Source organism: Zingiber officinale, chromosome 3A (assembly GCF_018446385.1).
Source record: "Zingiber officinale cultivar Zhangliang chromosome 3A, Zo_v1.1, whole genome shotgun sequence".
Classification (NCBI taxonomy): Eukaryota; Viridiplantae; Streptophyta; class Magnoliopsida; order Zingiberales; family Zingiberaceae; genus Zingiber; species Zingiber officinale.
In genome coordinates this window covers 113,214,759-113,241,373 of record NC_055990.1, presented here as the reverse complement: position 1 = coordinate 113,241,373, position 26,615 = coordinate 113,214,759, and the positions used below count along the sequence as shown (strand labels likewise).

The 26,615-nt window shown below is 36.4% G+C and overlaps 1 protein-coding gene across 4 annotated transcripts; it reads right to left on the bottom strand.

Moving 5' to 3' along the window:
• Positions 1-320: 320 nt before the first annotated feature.
• On the bottom strand, positions 321-16,181 carry LOC122052299. Of its 4 annotated transcripts, XM_042613761.1 has the most exons (9): positions 15,682-16,180; positions 15,544-15,596; positions 14,752-14,886; positions 13,731-13,817; positions 10,735-10,869; positions 10,566-10,655; positions 4,377-4,526; positions 1,651-3,275; positions 321-1,563 (listed from the first exon to the last, which is right to left on the bottom strand). In XM_042613761.1, the coding sequence occupies exons 3-9, from the start codon at positions 14,836-14,838 to the stop codon at positions 642-644; spliced, it is 3,096 nt and encodes a 1,031-aa protein (XP_042469695.1). In that variant the 5' UTR covers positions 14,839-14,886; positions 15,544-15,596; positions 15,682-16,180; the 3' UTR covers positions 321-641. The 4 variants fall into 4 exon arrangements, with proteins under 4 accessions (XP_042469695.1, XP_042469697.1, XP_042469698.1 ...); XM_042613763.1 differs by lacking the exon at positions 4,377-4,526 and having other exon boundaries at positions 15,682-16,181; XM_042613764.1 differs by lacking the exons at positions 10,566-10,655; positions 10,735-10,869.
• Positions 16,182-26,615: the final 10,434 nt, after the last annotated feature.

The window sequence follows — 26,615 nt, the reverse complement described above, 5'->3', positions numbered from 1 at the left end:
ATGGCGGAGCTTATGGTAGCTGTAAAATCATGGCCTTCTAGTGGCAATTGTGCCACTGCCCGGCAGCTAGGTAGCCACAACCAGCCGCAAAATCACAGCTAGGTTCAAATGACCGAAACCAGCCATGAAATCACGATCAGGAGGCAGGGACCGGCCGCAAAATCTCAGTCCAACCTAGTAAAATTAATCATCCAGATTCAAACCTGGGTAAACTAAACAAGGGTTGGTTGATGAAATTAAATAGACTTCATTGTCACTTTCAGCTCTTGGCCATTTTTTGTTGTTGAGGAATTAATCAAACAAACAGTACACATTTGTGGTAAAGCAAGGTAGTGAGCAATAAATCAAGCGAGCTACCCTTGTTCAAAGAGATTTAGACCAAAGATACAATCGACTAAAATTTAACTAATATAGGATTCATCTAATTTTGCTCCAATCAAGGATTAGCTACAGTTTGACCACAGTGCATTCCAAGTTCACAGTTCTCTACCAAGTGAAGGAAGATGCTGAAAAACATACCGAAATGGATTAAATTTGTCTTTGCTTTCTGAGTATCAACTAAGTTCACAGTATGATGTAGGTTATCGCAAAGTTGACAATAGAATCATCAGCAGTCAATATCCTTGCAGCAATATTCTGGTCTAAGTTATGTCATTCTTTTCCCAGGCATTATCTGAATTGTACTCAATCCGATTCGTTAGACCTGTTAAATGAGACAGCATATCCTCAAGGGACGAGACATGCGGTGAGAATGTATTTTTCAAATCTGTGGCATCAGATTGAGCAAGTGCATTGTTCATAACCTTCAGTCCATTCTGGAGTAGCCCAATTCCTTCAGAAATTCTATCCACAAGCTTCCTTTTCTTGTTTTTGTCATGGTTCACACTTTGTTTGGAGAAAGAAACCTGTGAATTAGTGACAATTAGTTTGGCTACTACTCTTCTCAACTCGGTCCCTTCTTGCACAAGAACTAATAGTTCTTTGGCTGGAACAACCCCGTGTAAAGCTGCAGATTTTTCAAGAACACATTTCAACTCAGACATAAACCTATCTTCACTTGGATCAGTGCCTGTGCAGGTATCAAATGAAAGAGTCGCATCACAAGGAACAAATCTCCAAAGCTGCGCACAGGAAGTGCGAGCAGCAAAATAACTGAAAGCTACTAGAGCAAGATGAGCAATTGCCCAATGGCGTTCCCTTAGTAACATATGATACAGATCCCATATCGAACAACAAAGTGTCTGACTTTCATCTTCTGCTATTTCCATGTAGCTAAGACTAGCTATGAAAGAAGAAATGGATCCCATGCAGTGATGCAATGCATCATCAACATCTGAAGGACATCCCACAAGGTTGCGTAACTCTACAATTAGTTTTTCAAGTTCCAGAGAACCATAATGATTCCTCATGCTTGAGATGATAAACAAAATTGCACTAAGAAGTTTAGCCAAAGGGTACTTGTTCACATTAGTTGTGCTTCTATACTCGTGAATGACCAAGACTGCAAAGTTTACAATCTTTGGCATATTCTCGTCACCAGCAATATCAGAATCCTTAACCTGACTGCAGAATGCCAAAAAGAGTTACATATATTCCAATTACAAAAAATTAATGCAAATATTTTTTTTTGTTTATGCGCGAGTCGCTTACCTACACTGTAAGGCAGAGGATAGTGCATGCACAGGTAGTCCAAGGTTACTGGAATCATATACATCTGACTCATTCCATAGCAGTGCCTGTTCATTGGTTTTGCTCTCTATGAAATGATAAAATGAAGTAACTAACTTTTGGATGGCAATCAATTTGCTATCATCAACTAATAAATCCAGAGGGAAACCCTCCATGAGTAATGCTACAGATACAATCTTTGTCAAATTAGAGTTATCTTCACTGAAAAAAAACGTATTGTAAAATCTGTCAATGGAAGCGGGAGACACATAAGAAAGCAGGATGCATACGAGCCGTGATATCTTTCTCAGAACACTTAGAGGTCCAAGATTGGGATCTGATGATGCTACAAGCTTTAGTATTGAACCAACCCTATCAAGAATGAAATCAGACATACTTGTTTCAGCATGACTCAAAAGGAAGCACCACATTTCCGTGATAATTTCTAGACAGAGAAAGTGAGGGTGAAAAATATTCTCAAATAGGAAGGCTTCAACCTTCATCCAAGCTGCAGAATAAGAAGCTGAAATAATCATAAAAGTCTTCAAGGATAGCAAGATGAAAGAGAACATTGGCTGCCAAGTTACTCCAGAGCCTTGTGCCAAACCACAAAAGAGGGGGATCTCAAGACCAAGAGCTAGGGAGTACACTTCTTCATGCATCAACATATCTAGAAGTAGTTCTAGCTTCCCAGAGATTGCAACTACTATTTCCTCTTTTAGAACTGCAGAAGTCTTAAAAAGATTTAGAAAAAGCACAAGTCGTCCTATTTTTACAGCTTCAGCAGTGAAAATATTATCACAGTTTACAAGAAATATGCTCCCTAGCATATCTGATCTAGCAGAACTGTAAACATCTTCCACAGAAGTAGATGTAGGATCATTTTCAGCACAGAAAAGTGCATCCAAAATTAGGAGTCTTGACTCCAATTTTATATTGCTTGTATTTAGAAGTGTATGCAGGAGAAGTAATGATGTCGGTTCCAGAAACTCTGCTAGAGCTTCACTTGCAGCCCTGAATTTGGCGTCTTTGCTAAATGAAATGCCTAGAGATAAAATGAGCAAAGAACAACGAATTAAATCCCTGTGTACCGCAAGGGACTCATGTGGATAGTCAGATGAAATCCGTACAGCATTTATCAGGTAAAATTTTATTGGGAGAAAGGTTCTTTTAGCATCAGCACTTGCAATCTTTTCATTTAACGTCAAGGACCATGCTTCAGCAGCACATCTCAAAGATTCAATGGCCATAGAAACAAGGTTCAAAATAATATCAGCTACATCTATCTTTCCAGATAAATACCCTTTGGCAAGCTGCAGCAAAGAAACAACACCTTTCCATGACACATTGAGTAGAGTAACCAGACTTCCTCCACCAGAAGCAGCAAACAATCCCAGATCATACAAGTACTTTATAGTGCTTACTACCATGTCAATTGCATGGCTAGCAATATCTAATTCTTCCTCAGCGCTTCCATTGTTTTTGCAATTTTTTATTCCACAAGTTTCCAATTTAATGGCTTGAAAATAAGTCCTGCAAAGCTTTACTGCAGCATCTGATATGACTTGGGACAGCTTAAGTACCTCTGAAGCAATTGCGGGAATTTTCTGTTCGAAAGAATGTTCTGTCAATAAGCAGAATAAGTAGAGGCAATAATTGACATGGGTGGGGTAACCTGTTTATATTAAAGGTACCAATTATATATTTAGAAAAATGATAAGGAAAAGCATAGAGAATAGTCATACAAAAGGGTAAAATATGATATATTAGAGGATATGGAATATGAATCTGTGTGCTTCTGAAAACATCATGGCCTGCTATCAAGAGTGAAATTTAAAAGTAAATGCCTCTCTCATGAGCTAGTCACTATGCCAAGGGCTAATAGGCACCCGTGATTTACCTCCTCCGTGTTGATCCTAGGATGGATTGGCGGGGGTGCTTGGGACGAGCGCAGTCGCCTTTTGCCAACAAGAGTGAAATTTAAAGGATTTTCCTTCTTATTATTGACATTAAAACAAGTTTATAGAATTAGCAATGTCAATATCATGCTATCTAGACATTTCTGCAGCTGAATAATTATAATGATTTCACACAACCATCTAAGTTACCCAATCTTACTCAGTTTTGTAATATTAACTGTTTATAGTTGATATAATCCATTAGAAAATTGTTTTAGTTAGGCAACCTTGCAGAAAAAAAAAAGTAGTGTGCATGCAATTGATCTTTCAATATGACACTTGACTTAATCAGCCAGATGCCAGCTAGGCAAACTATCATCCAATGATATTATACGTAGACACTAGATAAGGGTTATGGATGTTTACAAATTACATACTATAATCTTTTCAATATACTTAAGCAGAGAAATGCCATATCACAAAAGCCAAATAAATAGTAAATATGTAAAATAGAGAAAAGCAATCAGCCTAAAAATCTAGGAGAGAGAAATAAAGAGGAAAGGAGAGACAGCATATGACCAGTACGCATGTAAACTGACAATGAATCCTTGATTTTCCTACAGATTAATATTGACTGAAAGGTTTCATGTCATTCATATGGATCCCAAATGGTTCATCATTAATTCTTAACAACTTCCCTTTAAAATTTATTGGTACAGCAAGTTATCAATTGTAACAATTCAGTTAAAATGACAGGCACTGGTCATTGCAAATTTAACATGACAGCTGCAAATTTAGCAAGATAGTCACCTTAATCTCCATTATTGAAGTTTTTGTCAAATTTAATAAGTCTGAAACATATTCTTGAATAATGATGATCAGCATCCTCTCCTCTAATATAGGGGATTTTGTCCAAGCAAAGATAAAAGTAGAAGAGAGATTTAAGGAATCTAAAATTATCTGCAAAGGATCAAATATGGAAGTAAGTTCAGAATTTGGTATTTTCAACAAGTACATGGATGAGCATTGAGTGAATTATTTCTAAATAGTCATATTTGACATAAACAAAACTGGAGATACATTAGATTGTTCAATTCAAATGGCATAAGGTTTTTTAAACTATGAATTTCCTGGAATAAACAAAAATGCTTGTGTTACTTGTATATCTATTTTGTATTTGTCTTTTCATAAGACTGGAGGTTATGTTCAAGGCAACCTTGTTATCACATACAATTTTATCTTCTCTACAGAAGCACTACCTAACTCAATTATCAATACACGTGGTCAGAGCCATAGCCCTCTATTATACCTCTGCAGGATTTGGCCACTATAGTTTGCTTAGTGTTTTCCCAGATATCAGATTGACTATCAGATTAACAAAATACATCATGGGTGAGAACAGGCTCAATCAACATCTATGGACCCTGTTATCTAAGATGCCCACAATAACAATTTGAGAGACCCTTTCTAGAGGCATTCTTGTGGTTATGAAGTATTCTTAGAGCTTGTTTTACTGAATGAACTAATACATTCCTACTCACACCAAATTGGAGGAAAGCAAAACTAAATTTAACAAACCATACTCTAGGAGATTTCTTTAGGCCGTATCAAGACTTTCCCCTCAAATTGTAAATATTTAGGAACCTAAGCGTAAACAAATGATGGTTTATTTGTAGGCATTTCAATTACATGGATGTTGTTAGAATAAGTATAGGGGTAGTTTGGTCTTTTGGTTTATTCTTCTTTTCTATATAAAGGTCTAACTCGTGGTTCCTAATACACGAGATTTTAGGTTTTACTTTGTACATGGTATCAGAGCAAGGTTAAAACCCTAAACCTAATTTCCTTATCTCTCGCCGCGCCTCTCCCTCGTCAACGCCGCGAGCAGCTCCTTGCGCTGCGCCCGATTTCCTCCGATCCCAGCCAGCGAGCTTCCGTTCAGCGCGAGCTTTCCTCGCCGCGCCTCTCTCCTCCGATCCCAGCCAGCGAGCTTCCGTTCAGCGCGAGCTTTCCTCGCCGCGCCTCTCTCGCCGCGTCTCTCCCTCGTCAGCGCCGCCCGATCTTCCTCGCCGCGAGCAGCACTCTGCACCGCCGCCGCGAGCAGCACTCTGCACCGCCGCCGCCGCCGCGAGCAGCACTCTGCACCGTCGCCGCGAGCAGCACTCTGCCTCTGTTCGCACATTTCTTCTCACGTGAAGCTAGGGCCCGCGAGCTTTCCCTGCGCCACCTCCTCTTTCTTTCTTCTCTCCGGCCGGAGGCTTCTTCTGCTCTCTCGCGAGTTGCGCTGCGCAGGGAGAAGAACGCGATCTTTGGTGGTCAGCCGTCAGACGCCACAGTGAAGGAAGCAGCGCAGGTTATAAAAAAAAAGAAAAAAGAAGAAGCTCTGCTCGCGTCGGCTAGGGCACACGGCAGATCCGGTAGAGGGTTCTGGGCTCTGCCGCTGTTGGTTCTCCTGCCTTTCCAAAACAGATCCGGTGCAATTGTCAGCTAGTTTCCTAATACGATCAGTGCTTTCTTCTTCTGTGGATTGGTTGCTAAGCAAGCTCACATCATATATTCCAGCAGTCTGGTTCACAGCTCTATTCATGGCTACATCTGGCGCCCCAAAGCCAGATACCTCAATCTTTACCAACCATATAACTGCACCTCTTTCTTCCGAGCAGTTGGATGGTAAAAATTATATCTCTTGGGCATCTCACATTGAGCTTTGGCTTGTTGGACAAGGTTATGAGACGCATCTCACTCAAACTGAAGAAGATGTTCAAGTCGCCGATCGTCCTCTGTGGAAGAAGGTTGACGCTCAATTATGTTGTATTATCCGAGCCACCATCCATTCATCTCTTAGGAATGTCTTCTGTACTCACAAAACCTGCAAAGCTGTTTGGACACAATCTCAACAACTCTTTACAAACACCTCTCGGCGACTCTATCAAGTTTGTGAAGATCTCATGACCATCCTTAGCGCCCATCAGATCAAGGATTCAATGTCGACTTATCTGGGTTCAGTTTCTAGCCTTCTTTGTGACTTCAATGAACTGCTCCCACTTGCGGCCAATCCTGTTGAAGAGCTTGAAAATCGGAAGAAATTTTTTATGTCTTTGGCTTTATATGGTCTGCCCACATATTATTCTCATGTCCGTGACCAGATCCTGGGCAGCCCCACAAAAGCTACCATGGAAAATACCTGGGCGACTCTTCTCCGTGTCCCGGCCAAAGTCTTGACGATGCCTTCTTCTGTTCCTGTCGACTCGTCAGCTTTGGTCTCTCGACACAAAGGACTTCCACCTCGCAAGGGTGGCAAAGGACGCCCTTAGTGTGATCATTGTCACCGACCGGGACACACGATTGATAAATGCTGGAGTCTACATGGTCGTCCTCCTCGTGCTGCTCAGATTGTTCAGAGTTCTGTTGCTCCTTCAGCTTCCACTTCACAGTTAACACCTGATTCGACTTCAACACCTTCTTATACTGACTTTCTGAAATGGTTTGAGGATCGACAGGCTTCGGGTTCCACTGCTACCATTGCAGACGCTGGTACTTCCTTTGCTGGCATATCTCGTTCTTCGGGTCCTTGGGTTCTTGATTCTGGGGCCACCGATCATATCACTGGTAATAAATCCCTTTTTTCCTCTCTCACTACTTCTGGTAATTTGTCAATGGTCACCATGGCCAATGGTTCCCAAACTCAATCCCAGGGTATTGGTATTGTTCATCCTTCTTCATCTCTTTCAATTCATAATGTTCTTTATGTTCCCGGCGCTCCTTTTAATCTATTGTCGATAAGTCAACTTACTCGATCTCTTGATTGTGTCATTTCTTTTACTAACACGTCTGTTTCCTTACAGGACCAGAGTACGGGGAGGATGATTGGCTTCGGATGTGAATCTCATGGCCTATATAGGCTTCAACAACACTCTTTTGTTGGTTCGGCAGCGGCATCTCCACTTCTTATTCATGCTCAGTTGGAACATCCAGGTCTTAATAAGTTGAAACAGTTACATCCTAGTCTTTCTCACTTAGAGTCTTTATCTTGTGCGTCGTGTCAATTAGGCAAGCATGTTCGTAGTTCTTTTTCTCCTCGTATTGAAAGTTGGGCTATGTCTCCTTTTGCTTTGGTTCATTCTGATGTTTGGAGTCCGAGTCGTGTTTCTTCTACAATGGGGTCAAGGTATTTTGTTACTTTTATAGACGATTTTTCCCGTTGTACATGGTTATATCTAATGAAGGATCGTTCAGAATTGTTTTCTATTTTTGAATCCTTTTTCCTTGAAATAAAAACTCAATTTGGTACTTCCCTTCGAACTTTACAAAGCGATAATGCACACGAGTATTTGTCTACTCAGTTTCGTACCTTCTTGACATCTCATGGTGTGCTGCATCGCACGTCTTGCCCTCATACCCCTCAACAGAATGGGGTTGCAGAACGCAAGAATCGTCATCTCCTTGAAACCACTCGGACTCTTCTTCTCCATTCTCATGTCCCTCATCAATTTTGGGGTGATGCGGTACTTACTGCGTGTTATCTCATCAATCGCATGCCTTCATCCACTCTCCAGGGTAAAATCCCTCATCAAGTGCTTTATCCACATCAGTCCCTTCATCCTCTACCACCTCGGGTCTTTGGTTCTATTTGTTTTGCTCATGCTCTTGATCCCGGCATTGACAAACTCTCTCCTCGGTCTCATAAGTGTGTCTTCCTTGGGTACCCACGGTCTCAGAAAGGGTACAAGTGCTATTCCCCTACTCTTCGTCGGTACTTCATCTCTGCTGACGTCACATTCTTTGAATCGGTTTCTTTTTTTTTTGGTCCTTCCGCTTCAAAGGCCGAGGTTTCTCCCTCTCCACCTGCACCAATGACTATCTTTTATCCTCCGGAGGCGCCTCTATCACCTCCTGCCTCGTCTCCTCCTTTGCAGGTTTATCAGCGCCGTCCTCGTTCTGCTTTGCTACCGACCAACACTGACACTACTGTGGGCACATCTGTGGAGCCAAGTCCTTCGTCGTTTCCTCCGGTCCCATCTCCTGACTCTGATGTTCCTATTGCACTTCGAAAGGGTATGCGTTCCACTCGTAATCCTTCTCCTCACTATGTTTCTTTAAGCTATCATCGTCTTTCCCCATCCGATTATTATTGTCTGTTTTCCCTGTCGTCTGTTTCTGTTCCAAAGACTGCAGGTGATGCCTTTGCCCATCCAGGATGGAAACAGGCTATGCTTGATGAAAGTGCCCTACAGAGTAGTGGGACTTGGGACCTCGTTCCTCTACCTCCTGGGAAGTCAGTGGTTGGTTGTCGATAGGTGTTTACGGTGAAAGTTGGTGTAGACGGCACGGTTGATCGACTTAAGGCTCGTCTTGTCGCTAAAGGCTATACTCAGGTATTTGGATTAGATTATGGGGACACCTTTTCTCTGTTGCAAGATGTCTTACATGCGTCTTTTTCTATTCTGCGATTCGTCATTGGCATCTTCTGATTGGACATCAAGAATGCATTCTTACGGTGACACGCTCGAGGAAGTCTACATGGGCAACCTCGTGTTTTGTTGCTCGGGGAGTCTTACGGTCTTGTATGTCGGAAATCTTTATATGGTCTCAGCGACACCCGCGTGGTTCGATAGATTTATCGTAATTCAGCGGTTTGGCATGACTCGAGCGAGGTGATCATTCTTTTTATCGCCACTCGTCTCTGGTTGCATCTATGTAGTGGTTTATGTTGATGATATTGTCATCACAGGTAATGATCATCTTGGGATTTCACAAGTAAAACAACATCTTTTGAACATTTCCAGACGAAGGATCTTGAACTCAAATATTTTCTAGGGATAGAAGTGGCACGATCCTAAAGATGGGATCATTATATTCGAAGGAAGTATCGATGGATATTTTGGAAGAAGCAGAATGTTAAACTCAAAGATAGTGATCCCACGGATCCTAATGTCAAGCTCCTACCAAATCGGGGAGCCTTTTCAGATCCTGAACGGTATAGGTGATTGGTAGGGAAACTAAGCTACCTTATCATCACTCGTCCGGATATCTCATTTGCGGTGAGTGTAGTAAGTCGGTTTCTTAACTCTCCGTGCAAAGAACATTGGGATGTTGTGACTCGCATTGTTCGATATATCAGGGGTGCACCAGGAAAGGGCCTTCTATATGAAGACAAAGGACATACTCAAGTCGTGGGATATTCTGATGCAGATTGGGCAGGATCTCCCTCTGATAGAAGATCCACTTCTGGATTTTGTATATTTGTCGGAGGTAACCTCGTTTCTTGGAAAAGTAAAAAACAGAATGTTGTGGCAAGATCCAGTGCAAAGGCAGAATATCGAGCTATGGCTATTGCTAGTCAAGAACTTATATGGTTAAAACAATTGCTTCAGGAACTAAGGTTTGGAGAGGTTACACAAATGTCACTCATATGTGACAACCAGGCCGCTATGCATATTGCCTCAAATCCAGTCTTCCATGAGAGAACAAAGCATATTGAAGTTGACTGTCACTTTGTCAGAGAGAAAGTCATATCTGGAGAAATATCTACTAGTTTTGTAAACTCAAATGATCAGCTAGCAGATATATTCACTAAATCACTTAGAGGTCCTCGGATTGACTACATATGTAACAAGCTTGGTGTATATGATCTATATTCTCAAGCTTGAGGGGGGAGTGTTAGAATAAGTATAGGGGTAGTTTGGTCTTTTGGTTTATTCTTCTTTTCTATATAAAGGTCTAACTCGTGGTTCCTAATACACGAGATTTTAGGTTTTACTTTGTACAGATGTAAATATAAAAAATGCTATAAGATAATATAAATAGGAAATTTGGAGAACCTAAGGCAACGATTCTGATAATTTTCCCCATCTAACATGTTATTAGAGTTAACCTAAGGCAATAATTCTAATAAATGCTTATTAATCAACTATAGACGAGCATTGCTATTTTTGTATATATCTGAGAAATTGTGCCTTCCAATAAAACACTGAAAGCCTGACATGTAAAGTTCCATACCTGAGAAAACATGACAGAGAGATTTTCATCTTGAGATGCACCATTTGAATGAAGTATTAAATTGAGATGCCTTTCACACCATTTATTTGCCTAATAAATGATTCACAATAAGTTATTGTTGTCACCAACTGATTACTAGTAGCATATTAGCCTTAAATATAGAAATTACCTTTGTGCCAAGAACAATAAATTGGCTGGCACAACCAGATATATCTGCTTCCAGGTACTTTGAAACTATGCTCAAAATTGTTTTGTTTAACACACACTGAGACTGACTCAAGCATGTAGAGTCATCCCACAATTCCTACACATTTGTTAAGTTGACCACATAAGAATGAATCAAAATTCATAAATGTGCTTCCAGAATTTATCGGTGATGTGGCTGAAAAGAATATACTAAAAAGGCAGCCCAGTGCCTGAAGCTCCCATCAATGCAAGTTCCCATCAATGTGGGATCCCGGGGAAGGGTCAGACCACATTAGATTTATTGTATGCAGTCTTATCTTGCATTACAAGAGGCTATTTTCACAATTCAAATCCGTGACCACAAAGTCACACCACAACAACTTTACCGTTGTGCCAAAACTTCCCTTCTTGAGATTTGAACTCAAGACCGATTGCTTACTAAACGGGCGCTCTAACCAACTAAGCTATGAAAAAGAATATAAAGGGCAACCCGATGCACGAAGCTCCCGCTATGCGGGTCCTGGGGAAGGATCCATTGTACGCAGCCTTACCATGCTTTTTGCAAGAGTTGTTTCCAGGATTCGAACACGTGACCTTTTGATCACAAAGCAACAACTTTACCGTTGCTCCAAGGCTCCCCTTCATGAAAAAGAATGTACACTAGAAAATTAATTATGGTAAGATTCCTCAGCACTTTCATCCTATTATATGTTTTTTAAGGAAAAGTTAGGTTAAAGGTTTGCCAATATATTAATCAACAACAACTTAGCCTTCATCCCACTATGTGAATTCGGCTGTATGGATCCTCCTGCGCCATTAAACTCGATCTCCTACTATATCATCATTTATATGAAAAATAAATTTTATCCTCTTTTATCATTGCTAACCAAATTTTTTTATCTCCCTCATCCTTTATTAATGTATGTATTTGTCATGATCTAGCATCACCTAGCTAAGGCATTTATTGGACGTCTAAATACATATACATCATTTTAAACAGGCCTCTCAAAGTTTTTGTGACTCTTATCTTCTACCCATGCACTTACTTCATAGTCTAACATTCAGTTCCACATAACATAACTAATCTTACTACCATTTTGTAGAACTTCCCTTTAAGCTTTCAAGGTACCTTACAATCACAAAGAACCCCCATTTTAACTATCCTACTTGTACCCTATGTAAAACATCTCTATCAACTTCTCCATTCTTTCATGAAAATGATCCTAGATACATAAAGCTCTATAATTCATCATCTATAATCTTAACATTTATCTTGTGTCATCTAACACTACTAAACTTAAATTTCATAAGGCCTAAAACCTTTTATTCTAGTGTTTCCTGCTAAGATTCGAGTTTAACATTTACTCTTCACGTGTCTCATCGACCAAAACAATATCATCTGCAAACAACATGTACCATGGTAATGTGTGGTGAATGTATCCAATAAGTTCATTAGTGACTAGTATAAAAATGTATAGACTTAGAGTTAATCATTTATGTAATTCTATTTTTATAAAAAAAAATGCTTTAGTTAATCCATCTGAAGTTTTCACTCTAGTCATTATATCCTCATATATATCCTTAATTATTTTAATAAACATTATGTTAACACTTTTTTTCTATAATTCTCCATATAATTTCCTTCAGGCCTCTATCATAAACTTTTTTTAGTCAATGAATACTATGTGTAAGAAAATATATAGCTTCTTTTCCTTGATACATTTCAATCAGTTATCTAAGAAAATATATAATTTATATTGTCGATCTTTTAAGCATGAATATAAATTGATTTTCAATCACTTTGGTCTCCTTAATCTTTTTTCTACCACTCTTTTCTAATGTTTCATGGTGTGGCTCATTAGCTTCATGCTCCTATAATTCACAATTTTGTACATCTCCATTGTTTTTAGCCAACAATAGGTGAGGATGTGATGCATAGTGGTGGAGAATTTTGTGGGTCAGCATGATGATGTCCTTGATGTATTGGACCAACAAGAAAGTTGACTATTTGAAGACTATTCCACAATCCTCAATCAAAGGCCTTCAAGACCAGTATAGGAATAAAGTAAATTGAGCGTCAAAACCTATTATTACCCTAGTTGACTTCTAGGCATCAAGGTAGAGAAGAAGTTGCTTAATGTGCAAATATCTAAGATCCCCTTAAAGATCGGTTTGAAGCTCCATAATTACATAGATCTAAGGGGGGCCTAAAATGTTATGTAAAGTTCAAAAGGAAATTCATCTGGGTTAGGAGACTTGTCGGGTTACATGTTGCACAAGGCACATTTGACTTTGGATACCAAGGAAGGGGTATTCAATCCAATAAATTGCCCAATGCTAGAAGCTGGAGTCTGGGCCACTATAAATTAACAGTAGCCCAGTGCTCAAAGGTCAAAAACATGTAAATCTTGTAGGATATCTCAAGTATAATATCATCCTATTATATTTTTTTAAGGTTATAGGCATAAAAGGATGAAGTAGCATTTAGCATCTTGAGGTGGTTTCTAAAAGGAAGGATAAAAAAAGCTTTTTCCATCAATATATCACCATAAAATAATAGCAAATATTCAGCTATCTTTGGTCTTATATTAGAAACTTCAATGGCATTGAAAATTTAAAGTTGGATGTTCAAAACTTGACTCGAATATGTTGCTAATACAAACTTAATATCATTCAACATTATCAAAGGCAGAATATTTTCCTCAAAAAAAAAAAATGTCAAGCAAGCAAAAAAGATTTGTTAAACATATAGAAGAAGAGAATGGATGAGTGCAATAAGTTTAAATCAACAACTATGGTCCTTACAAGTCATTATTGCGGACCAACTGCTTCTAGCTCCTAACCAAAATAATGTTCCATGTGTATTATGGAATTTAATTTAGAAAAAAAAATCAACTAAAAAATCTTTAATATAGAGGCTGATAACTAGTTAAATCACATTAAATTGAAAGCACACAAGAAAGAAGTGCAATAGGATACTGAAAGATATTGAAGTAAAATAGTCTGGTCTGCAGATTGGTCGAAATTTCCAAGTTGGCTGAGCAGTGAGATTTGGCACTCCAAAGCCTGTAACAAAGTTATCGAGTAAATATATATGTGGTATTTACAATATAGGAGTTTTATAACTTCAGAGAATGAATACTAATAAGAAGGAAAGAAAAAACAAGAACATCATATATGGTTCGTCCATCCTAGAATTTCTAATTATTATGCAAGAAAAAAATTGTAGGACGATGCCAACTCAATTGTGATTTTCTAATTATTGCTTGATCTTTTTACCTTGATATGAAACATACAAAGCATATGGATGAGAGATACATATATCAACAGGCTCCTGTTGCTTTAAAACTAATTAAATAGAACCCTAAGAATTGAAATGTCTCTGTTACAGAATAAATTACCCACCTTTGCACCAATACAAAAATGGCATGTAGGCACAACAAAAGAATGACATGTTGGTGCAAACTAATTCAATAAACCTTAGTGATTGATTCAAAAAAATTGACAAAGCAATCATATAGGTACAAACTAATTTGAAAGTTCTTTCATAATTAAATGTTCATTCTACAAGACTATGGGTCAAACCAATTCCAAAATCCTTTCATAATTAGATGCACATTGCACATATTTAAGGGGCATACAACCCTTCTTTAGCTGTCACTATTATATATCTCCCAAATGGAGAAGACAGTCTTTCAACCTTCAGTTTAAGATTTATTCAAACATCAAAATATAAAATAACAAACTGAAATATTATCAAGTAAGGGAAATGTGTGTGTGTGAGGGTACCCTTCAATTTCAAACCCTAAAAATCAGATAAAATTCGGCCTCATTCAAACTAATTGACTCGAGTCATAGCAGGCAAGTAAAACAGCCTCATTCAAAGTACATTTGATAATTTGATCGAAAATTCTACTGTTTTTTTTCTTGAAATAGTTTATAAGATCAACAAAAGAAAGCAAGATCAGATAAAATGAAAAAGGGAGATAAAATCCCTTACATTTGAAGATTTAATGGCTTTGATTAAGCTGTCCAAGTCATTCCTCTTCGTCTCGCCTTCCATCTGCCTCATTGTTGGCTCACTCATCCCTTATTCTCACCCTCAATCACTGCACACTGCATTGTACTCTGTTTCCTGCCTCATATATGTTTATGTTAGTGGGAAATCATAAATGAATCGACCTGCAGGAACAATTGTTGTTATTCTTCAATTCCAGTTTGTAGGCATCAACTTGTAGTTGCTACATCATCATTGTCTATGAGTAACCACCAAACTAAATGAAAATTAAAAACTTTTAATTTTTCCATCTATAATTAATCAATTAAATAATTTCCATGGCCACGAAATTGCTTGTGCTTAACCTTGACCACTTCGCCAAGCTTTAATAACCAAAGCTTCTATTCTCACACTCAGGTCCATTCTAATGTCACGATCCCATATAGTAGATCGCTCTAATTCAATGCTTAGAACAGATCAAACACAACGTGTACATGTAGTCAGTTCTCAACTCAGTGCAAATCTTTCATAATTCTCCACAACGGGTGCAATATGGACTGCACATAGATTGCATGAGCACAATAATCTCTCCATATTATGTTGCATAATCCCACCCTAAGACCACAACTTGATGGTAAGACAGGTTCCATATAGATAACACATTACCTCACCTCAAACATAACACCACACGGCCTCAATTGTCATCACAATATATTCACACAACCGCATATCAGAGAACCCCGTCAGCTCATTGCCTCAAAGGCAACACAACATAAACAAAGGTGAGGATCATACCTCAAATATCCTTGACTCCAACTTGTTCCCTACCGATGATGGCACACCAGTTGCTGCCAGTGTCAAAGGGTAAAAGGGTGAGAGCATTTCCAAAGAGTGATATGGGAATAGAACAATAAGTCAGAAATCATGCTATACCAGGCTTCTGCGATGCTTGTCGGTCACACACGAGCATACAAAATCGAAGCACCAATTGCTTCTGCGAAACCCCGTGATGAAGGAGTAGGGATCGGCTACTACGGGAAGTTATCCCTCACATTGTTTGGGGAAGAAGCGGCAAGTCTCGGGCTCATCTGCTCAAGGGAAAGCAAGGGACAACGCACATAGCTGTCGGCGCTCAAGGATGAGGCATCAAGTAGTTGGGATCGAGCTCTCTCTCTCTCTCTCCCTCCCTCTGGCTGCTCTTCCCGCCAGCAAGGCTTCGACACGCCACAGCAGCGTCGGTCACCGAGCCGCTTGTCGCCCGTCGCTAGGGTAAGAGGTGTGCGGATACTGTGGAGGGGTCTTCCGTTACAGGCGAAGGAGGCCGGCCGGTAGTCGGCGACGGCGAAGGTGGGATGGAAGTAGCGTTACGAAGGTTGAGGGAGGTGCGCCAGTCGAGGGAAAGGGATTTGATTTGGAAGCGTAGGGGTCGGGTGATAATTAAATGGCAAACTTCTGAGAGAGCATTTTTTTTTTTAATTAGAATAGCATTTAATTCCTAATTTAATAATATAATATGCTTCTGCACTTCATTCGGGAGTTTTTGACAAAAATTCAAAAGAATATTTTTTTAAAAAAAACAATTAATCCCAAAAATACAACGTACCTTATAAAAAGCCAGAGTTTAGATCAATCCATCAGTCTAATATTTTTACATTAGCCATTACTATCTCCTTGTATTACTCCAAAAATAAATTGACGAAAGCACGGGATAAATAAATCATCTTTTACCATATTAAATCAACAGTTGTTAAAAAAATTATCCATTAATTCATTCAAGTTGGGACTCGAATACTTTAAAAATTAAAAAGTCATCTTACTATTTCATCATTACTAGAGGTAACATTTTCTTTATTGGATCAAAATATTATAATGTTCACATTAGACTACTTGATATTGTCAGTCCCTGATTAGATATAGATAAATAAATTATGAAAAACATTTTATGTTAACACAATGATATTTACACGAGAAGGTCAGAGAGTGTTTATAAAAAAAGATTAAAGTGTTTATGTTATATAACTATGCAGTGTCTATGTTTAAACCGTTATAAACTATAACTACTATAATATAGTATATTATATTAGTGTTGACCAAAATTGAAATGTCCATGGTATAATAATTATAAATTATAGATAAAATTGGGTTGAAGAAGGATAGAGTATTGTTTGGATGATAAATAAAATATATATCCTTTTAACTATTCCAATAACAAAGAATGTTTTTTTAATCCAAATATTATTATCTTAGTGTTATTTATACAAAGCAAATATATATATAAATATATATATATATATAGAGGGGATTGATATCTTGCGCGCCCGCACAATGTGTGACTGGGCGCGCGCGCACGATATCAATCGGATTTTTTTTTTGATTTTTTTAATATTTTAAATTAAAAAAATCAATTAAAAAATAAACATTTTCTTATATAAATCTCTAATACATTAATATATCCCCTCAACCTATTACAATACTCAATAAATACTTAAATTTATTTTATTTTAATTTTTTTTAAACTAAACACTATAATCTAATTGAGAAACCTAAACCCCAGAGGTAAAATCTAAAAAAAATAGCTTTGATACTATAACCCAAAGCTTGAACCCTAGAGGTAAAAATCTAAAAAAAAAATAGCTTTAATACTATAACCCAAAGTCTGAACCCTAGAGGTAAAATCTAAAAAAAAAATAGTTTTGATACTATAACCCAAAGCTTGAACTCTAAATAGATTTGATACTATAACCCAAATCCTGAACCCTAGAGGTAAAATCTTAAAAAAATAACTTTGATACTATAACCCAAAACCTGAACCCTAAAAATAAAATTTTAAAAAAATATTTTAATTATTTTTTAATTCAAAAATTAATTATAAAAAAAATAACAAAACACAACATTTTGAATTTAAAAACAATATTTCTTTATATAAGTAGCTATGTTAAGATATCCCCTTAACATATTACAATATTCCATAAATATTTAAATTTATTTTATTTTTAATTTTTTTTTAACTAAATATTATAATTCAATTGGAAAATCTAAACTCTAGAGATAAAATCTTAAAAAAAATTAACTGAAAAATTATATCCCAATTAGGATGCCTGAACCCTACTAATAAAATCTTAAAAAATATATTTTATTTATTTTTTTAATCAAAATTAATATATTTTAGTTATTTTTTAATCAAAATTAAAAAAAAACAAAAAAATCATGATATATTGCGTGACGCGCACAGTCGCGCACTGTGCGCGTCGCGCAGTATATCAAAAAAAAAAAAAATATATATATATATATATATATATATATATATATATATATATATATATATATAGTTAGATCACACTACAAAAAAAATTATAAATTAGGAATGAAATTTAAGGATAAATATTTTTCGTCCAAATCTATAACAAATTTAACGACAAAAAACCAATTCATCTCAAATTAGCAACAATATTTGCAACCATATATTTTCGTCGCAAATCAGAAACAAATAAAATTTTGTTACAAAATTTGTTGCAATTTCTGGGATGATATTTAATTTTCATTCCAAATTATGCAATAAATAAAAGATTCGTTGCCACTTTTGCAACGAAAATGAGATTCATTACAAATTTTAAGATGAATTAATAATTGTTGAATATTCTACCAAGAATTAATAATTTGTCATGGAAAATTAATATTTTAAGTCAAATTTAGGAAGAATCCAGAATTTGTTTCAAAATTGAGAACAAATTTAGGAAAAATCGAGAATTTGTTTTAGAATTGGAAACAAATTCTAGATTCATCTCCCATTCTGGGACAATCTAAAATTCGTTTCAGAATTACAAATAATTAAAATTTAATAAAAATGAGTCCAAAACCTTAAATATTGACATAAAAATCTTTAAATGGCATGAAACAAGTTTTCATGTGTGTATCTTATTCTCCTGATTATATAAATGGTCTCATATATCATTTTGACCCAATATTTTAAGAGTAGTGATTTTTTAACACGACTATAGTTAATTTGATCTAATATTAAAAAATTATTATCTTAATATTAAAAAATTATTATCTTAATATTAAAAAATTACCATATAAACATGATAATCAAATATGATTTTTTATAAATAAATAAAATTTATTTTAAAAAATCACTACATTCAATATATTGGGTTAAAATTATATTTGAGGTTAGTCATCTAAAGGGAATATTATTACAAAGGGATGAAGCAAAGGCACGAGAAAGGGAACAAATGGATTAACTAAGGTTGCAAAAGGATCAACAAATGGTGTAAAGGAATCAAGAAATTAGCGAGTTGCGCCGACAACAAGACTTAATAATGTGACAACTTCAGTTGAGCTCCGTTCAAAGTCAGATTCCTCCCTATTTTGATGATGATGATGGCAACGACGATGACAATGGTGGATTGATGGTGATAGTTCTTCATGGTTTAAATTATGTATGAATGTTATTTGTCTCATAATTAGTATTTTTAAATATTAATCCATGGATTGTGAACCCTTCAATTTTTTATTTTTTATTAATATTATTAATTTATTTTTAACAAGGTCGGTGAGATGAAATTTATGTCAAAGGAAAAAATAAGTATTAAGTTTTGTTAGAGATTTTGACATATTGCTTGCACTTTTCTTTTTAGTAAACTATTTAGCTTATAGTAAATCTGTTGGATAATCATTTTGTATTCATTTTGTATCATATTGTTATGTTCTTGTAGTATTTATGAACTTTCCAAGTTTTATATTCCTATAGAATCAAAATTATTCTTATAGCTATCTTCTTGTTAGCTTTGATCTGTTCTGTTTGTTTATTTTGATGCAGGAAAAGAAGATTGGATGAAGAAAAAAGTTTTATGGAAGAAGATGAGTTGATGCTTGTGTAGTTTTTTTTTTTAAAATAAATTGTTTAATTCTTAGAGTGTTGGATATTTTTAGATATCATGACTTGTATGTATTTGATATATTCTCTTGACACTTTTTTTTGTATGGATATATTTTGACAACTTTGGACTTGTATTATTATAGATTTGATTTTGAATATTAATAGGATGGGTATATATGTTAAGGATGCTTAATAAGATGTGTAATAAGATGTGATAATGTTAAATAGAATGTATATAATATGTTATTTGAATTTGTTGTAAATAGGTTTATCATGAATGTAATGGATTGGATTATATTAACAAGATAAATTGTAGAAATGAATTTGTTCTGTATTTTTTTTATTTAGGGATGAATTTGATGATAAAAATAATTCATTGCCAAATTATCGTAAATTACTTTGTATCGATAATTTTATGATGAATAAATTCCATCCTAAATTTCGTCCCAAAATTTGGGATCATCCCAGATTTCATCCTAGAATCTGAGACGAATCCAGAAATTCATGTTGGGACCGATGTGTCCGCTAGAGGGGGTGAATAGCGTCTTGTCGGTTGCGTCTTGATGATGATATGCAGCGGAAATAAAATACAAGACTCACACAACGCTAACAAGTAGATTTACTTGGTATCCACCTCAAGAAAAGGTGACTAATCCAAGGGTTCACACACGACACACTCCTCCACTATGAACAACTCATTTTCAGTCGCAGCCGGAGGTGGAGAAGCCTCGTACTGTTAGTGAGAGCTCTAAAGCCGATCATGTGATGATTGTTGTATGGACTCGATGTATCATATTCCTATATATTTATAAAGGCGTTTCTTTGTGGTTATTATACTTACTTGTATTGATGTTAAATAACTGAGTATAATAGCATCCTTGAGTAGAAGGTTCTTATCTATATCAATCGATTGGTTGAATTGATAATGAGATGATATAGAGAACATTACTCTTAATAATTCCTAGTCAAATATTAACATTCAGGGACAATGTTAATGCGATGAGACTAGCATGTAGGTCAACTCGATGACTTGATCTCACAAGTCATGAATATTAGATATCAAGTTGGCACATGGGTATGCATTGGAGAATGTATACTAAATGACCCGCCATGAGAAAGTATCATGGATCGTTATATGAGTGTCATATACTTTCTTATGTGACTATTAGTATGACTATCAATCCTTGGACCTGAAGTCACCATGGTTCCCTACATAAGGAGTTGCATACTTTGGCTTCGTCAAACGTCACCCGTAAATGGGTGGACTATAAAGGCGACTACTGGTATGTAACAAATTATGCAAAGGGGTGTGAGTGATGTAGATGGGATCTATCTCTCCTATATGACAGGAGTGACATCATGATTCTTGATAGAGTGAGACCACTAAGTGCATGGTCATGCCCAAATAAGTCAATATGAGATATTGAGCTCATTTGATTAGAGTGAGTCCACTTAGAGTTCAAGACATAGATTGATCAGAGGATGACATGGTCTATGCCTCAATTGATCAATTTAGATGTCAAAGATAGAAGGACATTGTCACATATTGTGAGAGTCACAATTAGTAGTCACAATGGTGATGTTTGATCTCAACATTCTTGTAACTTGGGTAGTAATGATGTGTTGCTAGATACTGCTCATTACTTATGTTTCTAAATGGGTTTAGGAGCATTGTCAACGTTACAAGAACCTATAGGGTCACACACAAAGGGCAGTTAGATGGAGATTAGGTTCATATGATGGACCAAGAGGATTAGGTTCATGTGATGAACCAAATTGGATTAATAGTAATCCAAATTAGACTAATTGAGTTGGACTCAATTTGATTCATGTGTCGAATGAGTCTAATTTAGACTATGATTCATTAAGTCAATTTAAACCAATGAATGAAGATTCATTAAATTAAATTGATTTGAATCAAAGTGTAGATTTGATCAACCATGAGAGATAAGAGGTCAAGTTTGATTTGACTTGAGAGGGAAGATGAATGGTCAAGTTTGACTTGACCAAATGCCACTTCATTGTGACTTGGCATGGGTCGGCCAATGATGATGTTCTATATCATCAAGGTTACATCATTGTGTGCCACCTCATGAGGAAGACCAAGAGCCATGACTCTTGGTATTACAAAGAGGTATAAAACCTCTAATAAGTGGCCGACCACATTAGTGTGAGGAGTGAAGCAATTGTGTGCTCATTTAAGACATCTTCTTCTTCCTCTCTAGCTTTCTCTCCCTCTCCTCCATTGCCGAGACCTCTAAGAGTGCTAGCACACTCTAAGTGGTTTTTCTCCACCTTTTATCCGTGTGGATACGTGTAGAGGAGTGTACACTTGACACTCTACGAGATCCGGCAACCATTTGGACTAGCGGGATAAGCGAAGGGCATCACTACAAGGATAATACCTTTTTCATGTAGATATAGTGTAGACAAACATGTACATGAATATTTTTTTATTTATCTTCGCACGGATCTGTGGCTAGCTTTGAGATTTCCGCAACACAAAAAGAGGTTTTTGCGGCTCGAAATTGCTAACACGTACAAACTCACACACAACAACACAACTCACACAAGAAGAAAATACAAGATATAAATGAAATACACCCTTCTTCTTGCTTACTTGTTTCTTGTTGTTGCCTCTTGAACCTTGGGAATGCACTCAAGCGCCTTCAAAACTGACGGTGAAGATCAAAAGAAGCTCGCGTGAAAATCGCCGAAGATCGCATGAGAAGAACGCAAAGTTCTAGCGAAGAAAAACGCTCCTCCCAGGCTATATACAGTGCCTCCAATCGATTAAAATCAACCTCAATCGATTGCCATGTCAGCACCGCTCCATCGCAGCCGTCCATCACCTACATCCTACGCAATGGTCGAATCCCAATCGATCATCCAATCGATTGGGGCAGTCTGAATCGATCTACCGATCGATTCGGATGCTTTTTGTGTTCTCGCGATCGCGCGAGAACTCCCAGCTCCAATCGATCGACCGATCGATTGGAGATTCCCAATCGATTGCCCGATCGATTGGGAAGGCCTCTATGCTCGCGACTCATGCTCCCAATCGATCGATCAATCGATTGAGTCATTTCTTCCTTCGCAGCACACTCCAATCGATCGGCTGATCGATTGGACCCTGGTTCAATCGATTGACCATCCTGGACTTGACTCAATCTCAAGTCCAAAGTCTCCAACCCAACTCTCGGTCAACCGTGACTTGTTGGGTCTCCATTCCTAGCATTTGGCCACACCCGACCAACCTTGAACTAGCCTTCTAGCCTCCTCCATCAGCCTCGCGTCCCTCGGATATCTCCCCATCCTTCATGCCTTGCCTTCAGGAGCTTCCTTCGGCCTCATCCTAGTTGTCGGGTTCTCCTTGCCAAGTTACACTAGGACTTATCTTGCCAAGACCACATGATTTGACTTACACCCTTTGCCAAGATCACACTTAGACTTTCCAATTGCCTTGCTCCTCACCAGGACTTTCTCCTTTGCCAAGATCACACTTGGACTTTCTCCTGTCTAGCTCCACACTAGGACTTTCCCGTTGCCTGGCTCCTCACCGGGACTTTCTCCTACCTAACTCCACACTAGGACTTTCCCGTTTCCTGGCTCCTCACCAGGACTTTCTCCTACCTAGCTCCTCACCAGGATTTTCTCCTACCTAGCTCCTCACTAGGACTTTCTCGTTTCCTGGCTCCTCACCAGGACTTTCTCCTACCTAGCTCCTCACTAGGACTTTCCCGTTGCCTGGCTCCTCACCAGGACTTTCCAAATGTCTAAGCTCCAGTTAGGATTTTCCCAGTCAAGCCTTCTGTCAACCTTGACCTACTTGACTTGTATTCTCATCAACCTGATTAATCCTTTAATCATCTCCACAACCGGACGATTGCTTCAGCAATCTTCTTATATTGTCAAACATCAAAACTCAAATCTTGACTCAAGTTTAGTCAAACTGGTCAAACATGACCTTGGAAAATTGCCCCAACAATTCATCCCAAAATATGAGACAAAATATGTATTCATTGTAGATTTACCAACGAAATTATTATATGTCACCAAATTTGGCCATCTATTTTCGTTGCCAAATCTCCAACAAAAATCATTTTCATCACCAAAATTGGAACTAAATGTAAATTTCTTTGCAGAGTTGCCCATAGAAATTTTGCGACAAATTTTATTTTTATTGCAGAATTGACAATGAAATTCTAATTTGTTGCCAAATTTGACAACGAATGTGATTTTTTTCGTCGCAAAAGGCAGAAACGAAAATTTTGGGACGAAAAAAATTTTGTCACATAATTTGTCCCAAAATTTTTTTAACACTTTTTTTTAAAAAAAAAAATCATCCTAGAATGACTGGTTTTTTTTTTAGTGTCAGCCAATAAGAAAAAATAAAATAAAATACCGAGATAATAAAAAAAAGAATATATAGTTCTAAACTTAATGAGTTTAGTTTGCTAATATATATATGAATAAAGTCCATAAATAATTTATCAAGAGACTTATTTATTAATTTACATAAGTTTTTATCAACATACAATTTATCAATAAAATAAATAATTTTGATTTTCTCTAAGAGTGTCTAATAGTCTTTTGTATAAGTACTTTTCAACAATTTAAAAGCCCCATAGAGTTCTCTATCTTACCTATGGCATGAGACTACTATTTGCTCAGTGATTTTGTTGTCATTTGGATTGCCAGCACTAATTCTCTAATAATTTTTAATTAAGTAGTGATTATGAGTTATTAAAGCGACATATTGAAATAAGCATCAGATTCGATTTGAAATCAATAGTTTTCAAACTTAATTACATATTTTCATTATCAACTTTGGTTCCTTATTCTTAGAAGCTCAACCGATATTCGAATGAGAGCATAAGGAATACAAGGAACAAGCAATGTAAACATTCATAGGATTCTAAATTAGGGACGGTAATTTCATCTTAATCTAATGAAGAATCCGATATCCAATCTAAATACAATAAGATATGGAAGGACTATTGATATCTGATACCTTATCCGAATACTCGATTATATATATAAATGAAAATTTTCTTTCTCTAAAATCCACTAATTATTTATTTGATATTAGAAGTAGATTATATAGATATTTAATTTAATTTTTAATTATATATATATTTTTAATATGATGTCAAATCTCATATATTTTTATTGAATGATGATAGTTGGATGGATTGAAGAAAAAATTATTAGTATAAAAGATATCTATTCTTAAATGGGTATAGATATGAGGATGGATATCCTATATCCGATAGATATAGAAATGAATGATATTGAATTCCATCCAAAATCGGCCCATTATCATTTCTATTATGAATGAAATAAAAAAATTTAATGTCAAAAGAATTATTACTGCAGGGACAGAAAATACAAGTGATTGAATAATATCACGTTCTAACCTAATAAAAAAAACAAAAGGTAAACAAATTATATAAGTTTTGATTTTATTTTTTTTTTAATTAAGGTACTGAGGGTTTAGGATTCAATTAATTCTAGAGATAATTAATTTGATCCATTAAAATTTTCTACCGATTATTAAAATAAATTAAAAATTATAGATGCATAAATTTTTTAAACTCTCTAAGGCTACGTTTAGTTGTGTGTAATGTAATTGAGCTTATAATGTAATCAAATTTGTAATGTAATGTAATGTAATCCTGATTACATTACTACGTTTGGTAATGTAATGTATGTAATCTTTGATTACAAGGGTGATTACATTCTTTTGTTTGGTGTCCATTATTTTTTATAAAGAATGTAATTCGTATTATTATAAAATGATAAAAATATCCTACGACCTCTACCAGTAGGCGCTACATCTCTGTCGGAGTTTGCGGCCGTCGCCGTCGCCACCGCTGCCGCCGGTCGCCGTCGGCCGATCGTCGGTTGTCGGCCGCCGCCGGCAGTCGTAGGCCGCCGGCGGCGGCGGGCGACGATGGGCGGCGACAGATTAGGGGTATATTTGACATTTAAATTTTTGTTAAACGATGACCTTGTAATGTAATCGGATTACAATGTGTTTGTTTTGTAATCCAGATTATATTACATTACAAGTTAAAAATGAAACCAAACAAATTAATCAGCCTTATAATGCAATCTGTATTATATTATAAGACAGATTATCCCCTACCAAACGCAAACGCAGCCTAAATGTAATATATCATGGATAAAATTTTAATCCTCATAGTATTGAGTCAGTTCAATTTTTTACCATCTAATGCTAGTCCCCGGATAAGTTTTGGTTTTACTGAACCTTAAGGAGGTAAATAAGCAAATTAAATACGTTCGAAGCTTTATTGATTTTTTTTACTTAAAAAAATGTAAAAATTTTTTTTTAAAAAAATACAAAGGTTCAATTATAATCCTATAAGGCTCATTAACGAAAAGGGAAGAGTGGGGAAGGGAGGGAAAGGAAGGAAAAGTAAAATATTTATATTCTCCTTATTTGAGAGAGAGAAAATGTTCATTTACATAATATGTGTTACTGTGTTTGAGAAGAAAATGATGGTAACGAAGATTAAATATATAAAGTTAGAAAATTATCCTCACTTTTGTTAAAGGTTTATGTGTTTAAGAACATAATGCATCTTGCATATATTTATTGGTTAAGACGTACGCGTTCAAGTAATTGTAGCTCATTTGTTAAAGTTTTTCAATCATGGAACTTTCAAAATGAAGTTTTGAGAATCTTGTAAATTAACAAAACAGTACCAGTTCCCCCTTTAAACATAAGATACACTATATATGGTTAAGAGACAAGTAGAAATTGTTTGTCAAAGTAGACTTACATCTAATAACATTTTACATTTGCCAGGCTCAAAAGAGATACTGTCGACGTCAACATCGATGAAGTGCGAGCATCGGCCAATGCAAGTGTTTTTCATCGTGACGCAAAGAATACCTAAAATAATAATTTTTGGAATTAATATAATAAAATAGGGCTAAAATTGAAATATCAATTTTTTAG

Coding starts and splice junctions, on each gene's coding strand:
- LOC122052299 (XM_042613761.1), bottom strand. CDS start 14,838: ATGAGTGAGCCAACAATGAGGCAGATGGAAGGCGAGACGAAGAGGAAT. Junction 10,656..10,734: donor TTATTGTTCTTGGCACAAAG/GTAATTTCTATA, acceptor ATCATTTATTAG/GCAAATAAATGGTGTGAAAG. Junction 4,527..10,565: donor TCTCTGTCATGTTTTCTCAG/GTATGGAACTTT, acceptor GATCCTTTGCAG/ATAATTTTAGATTCCTTAAA.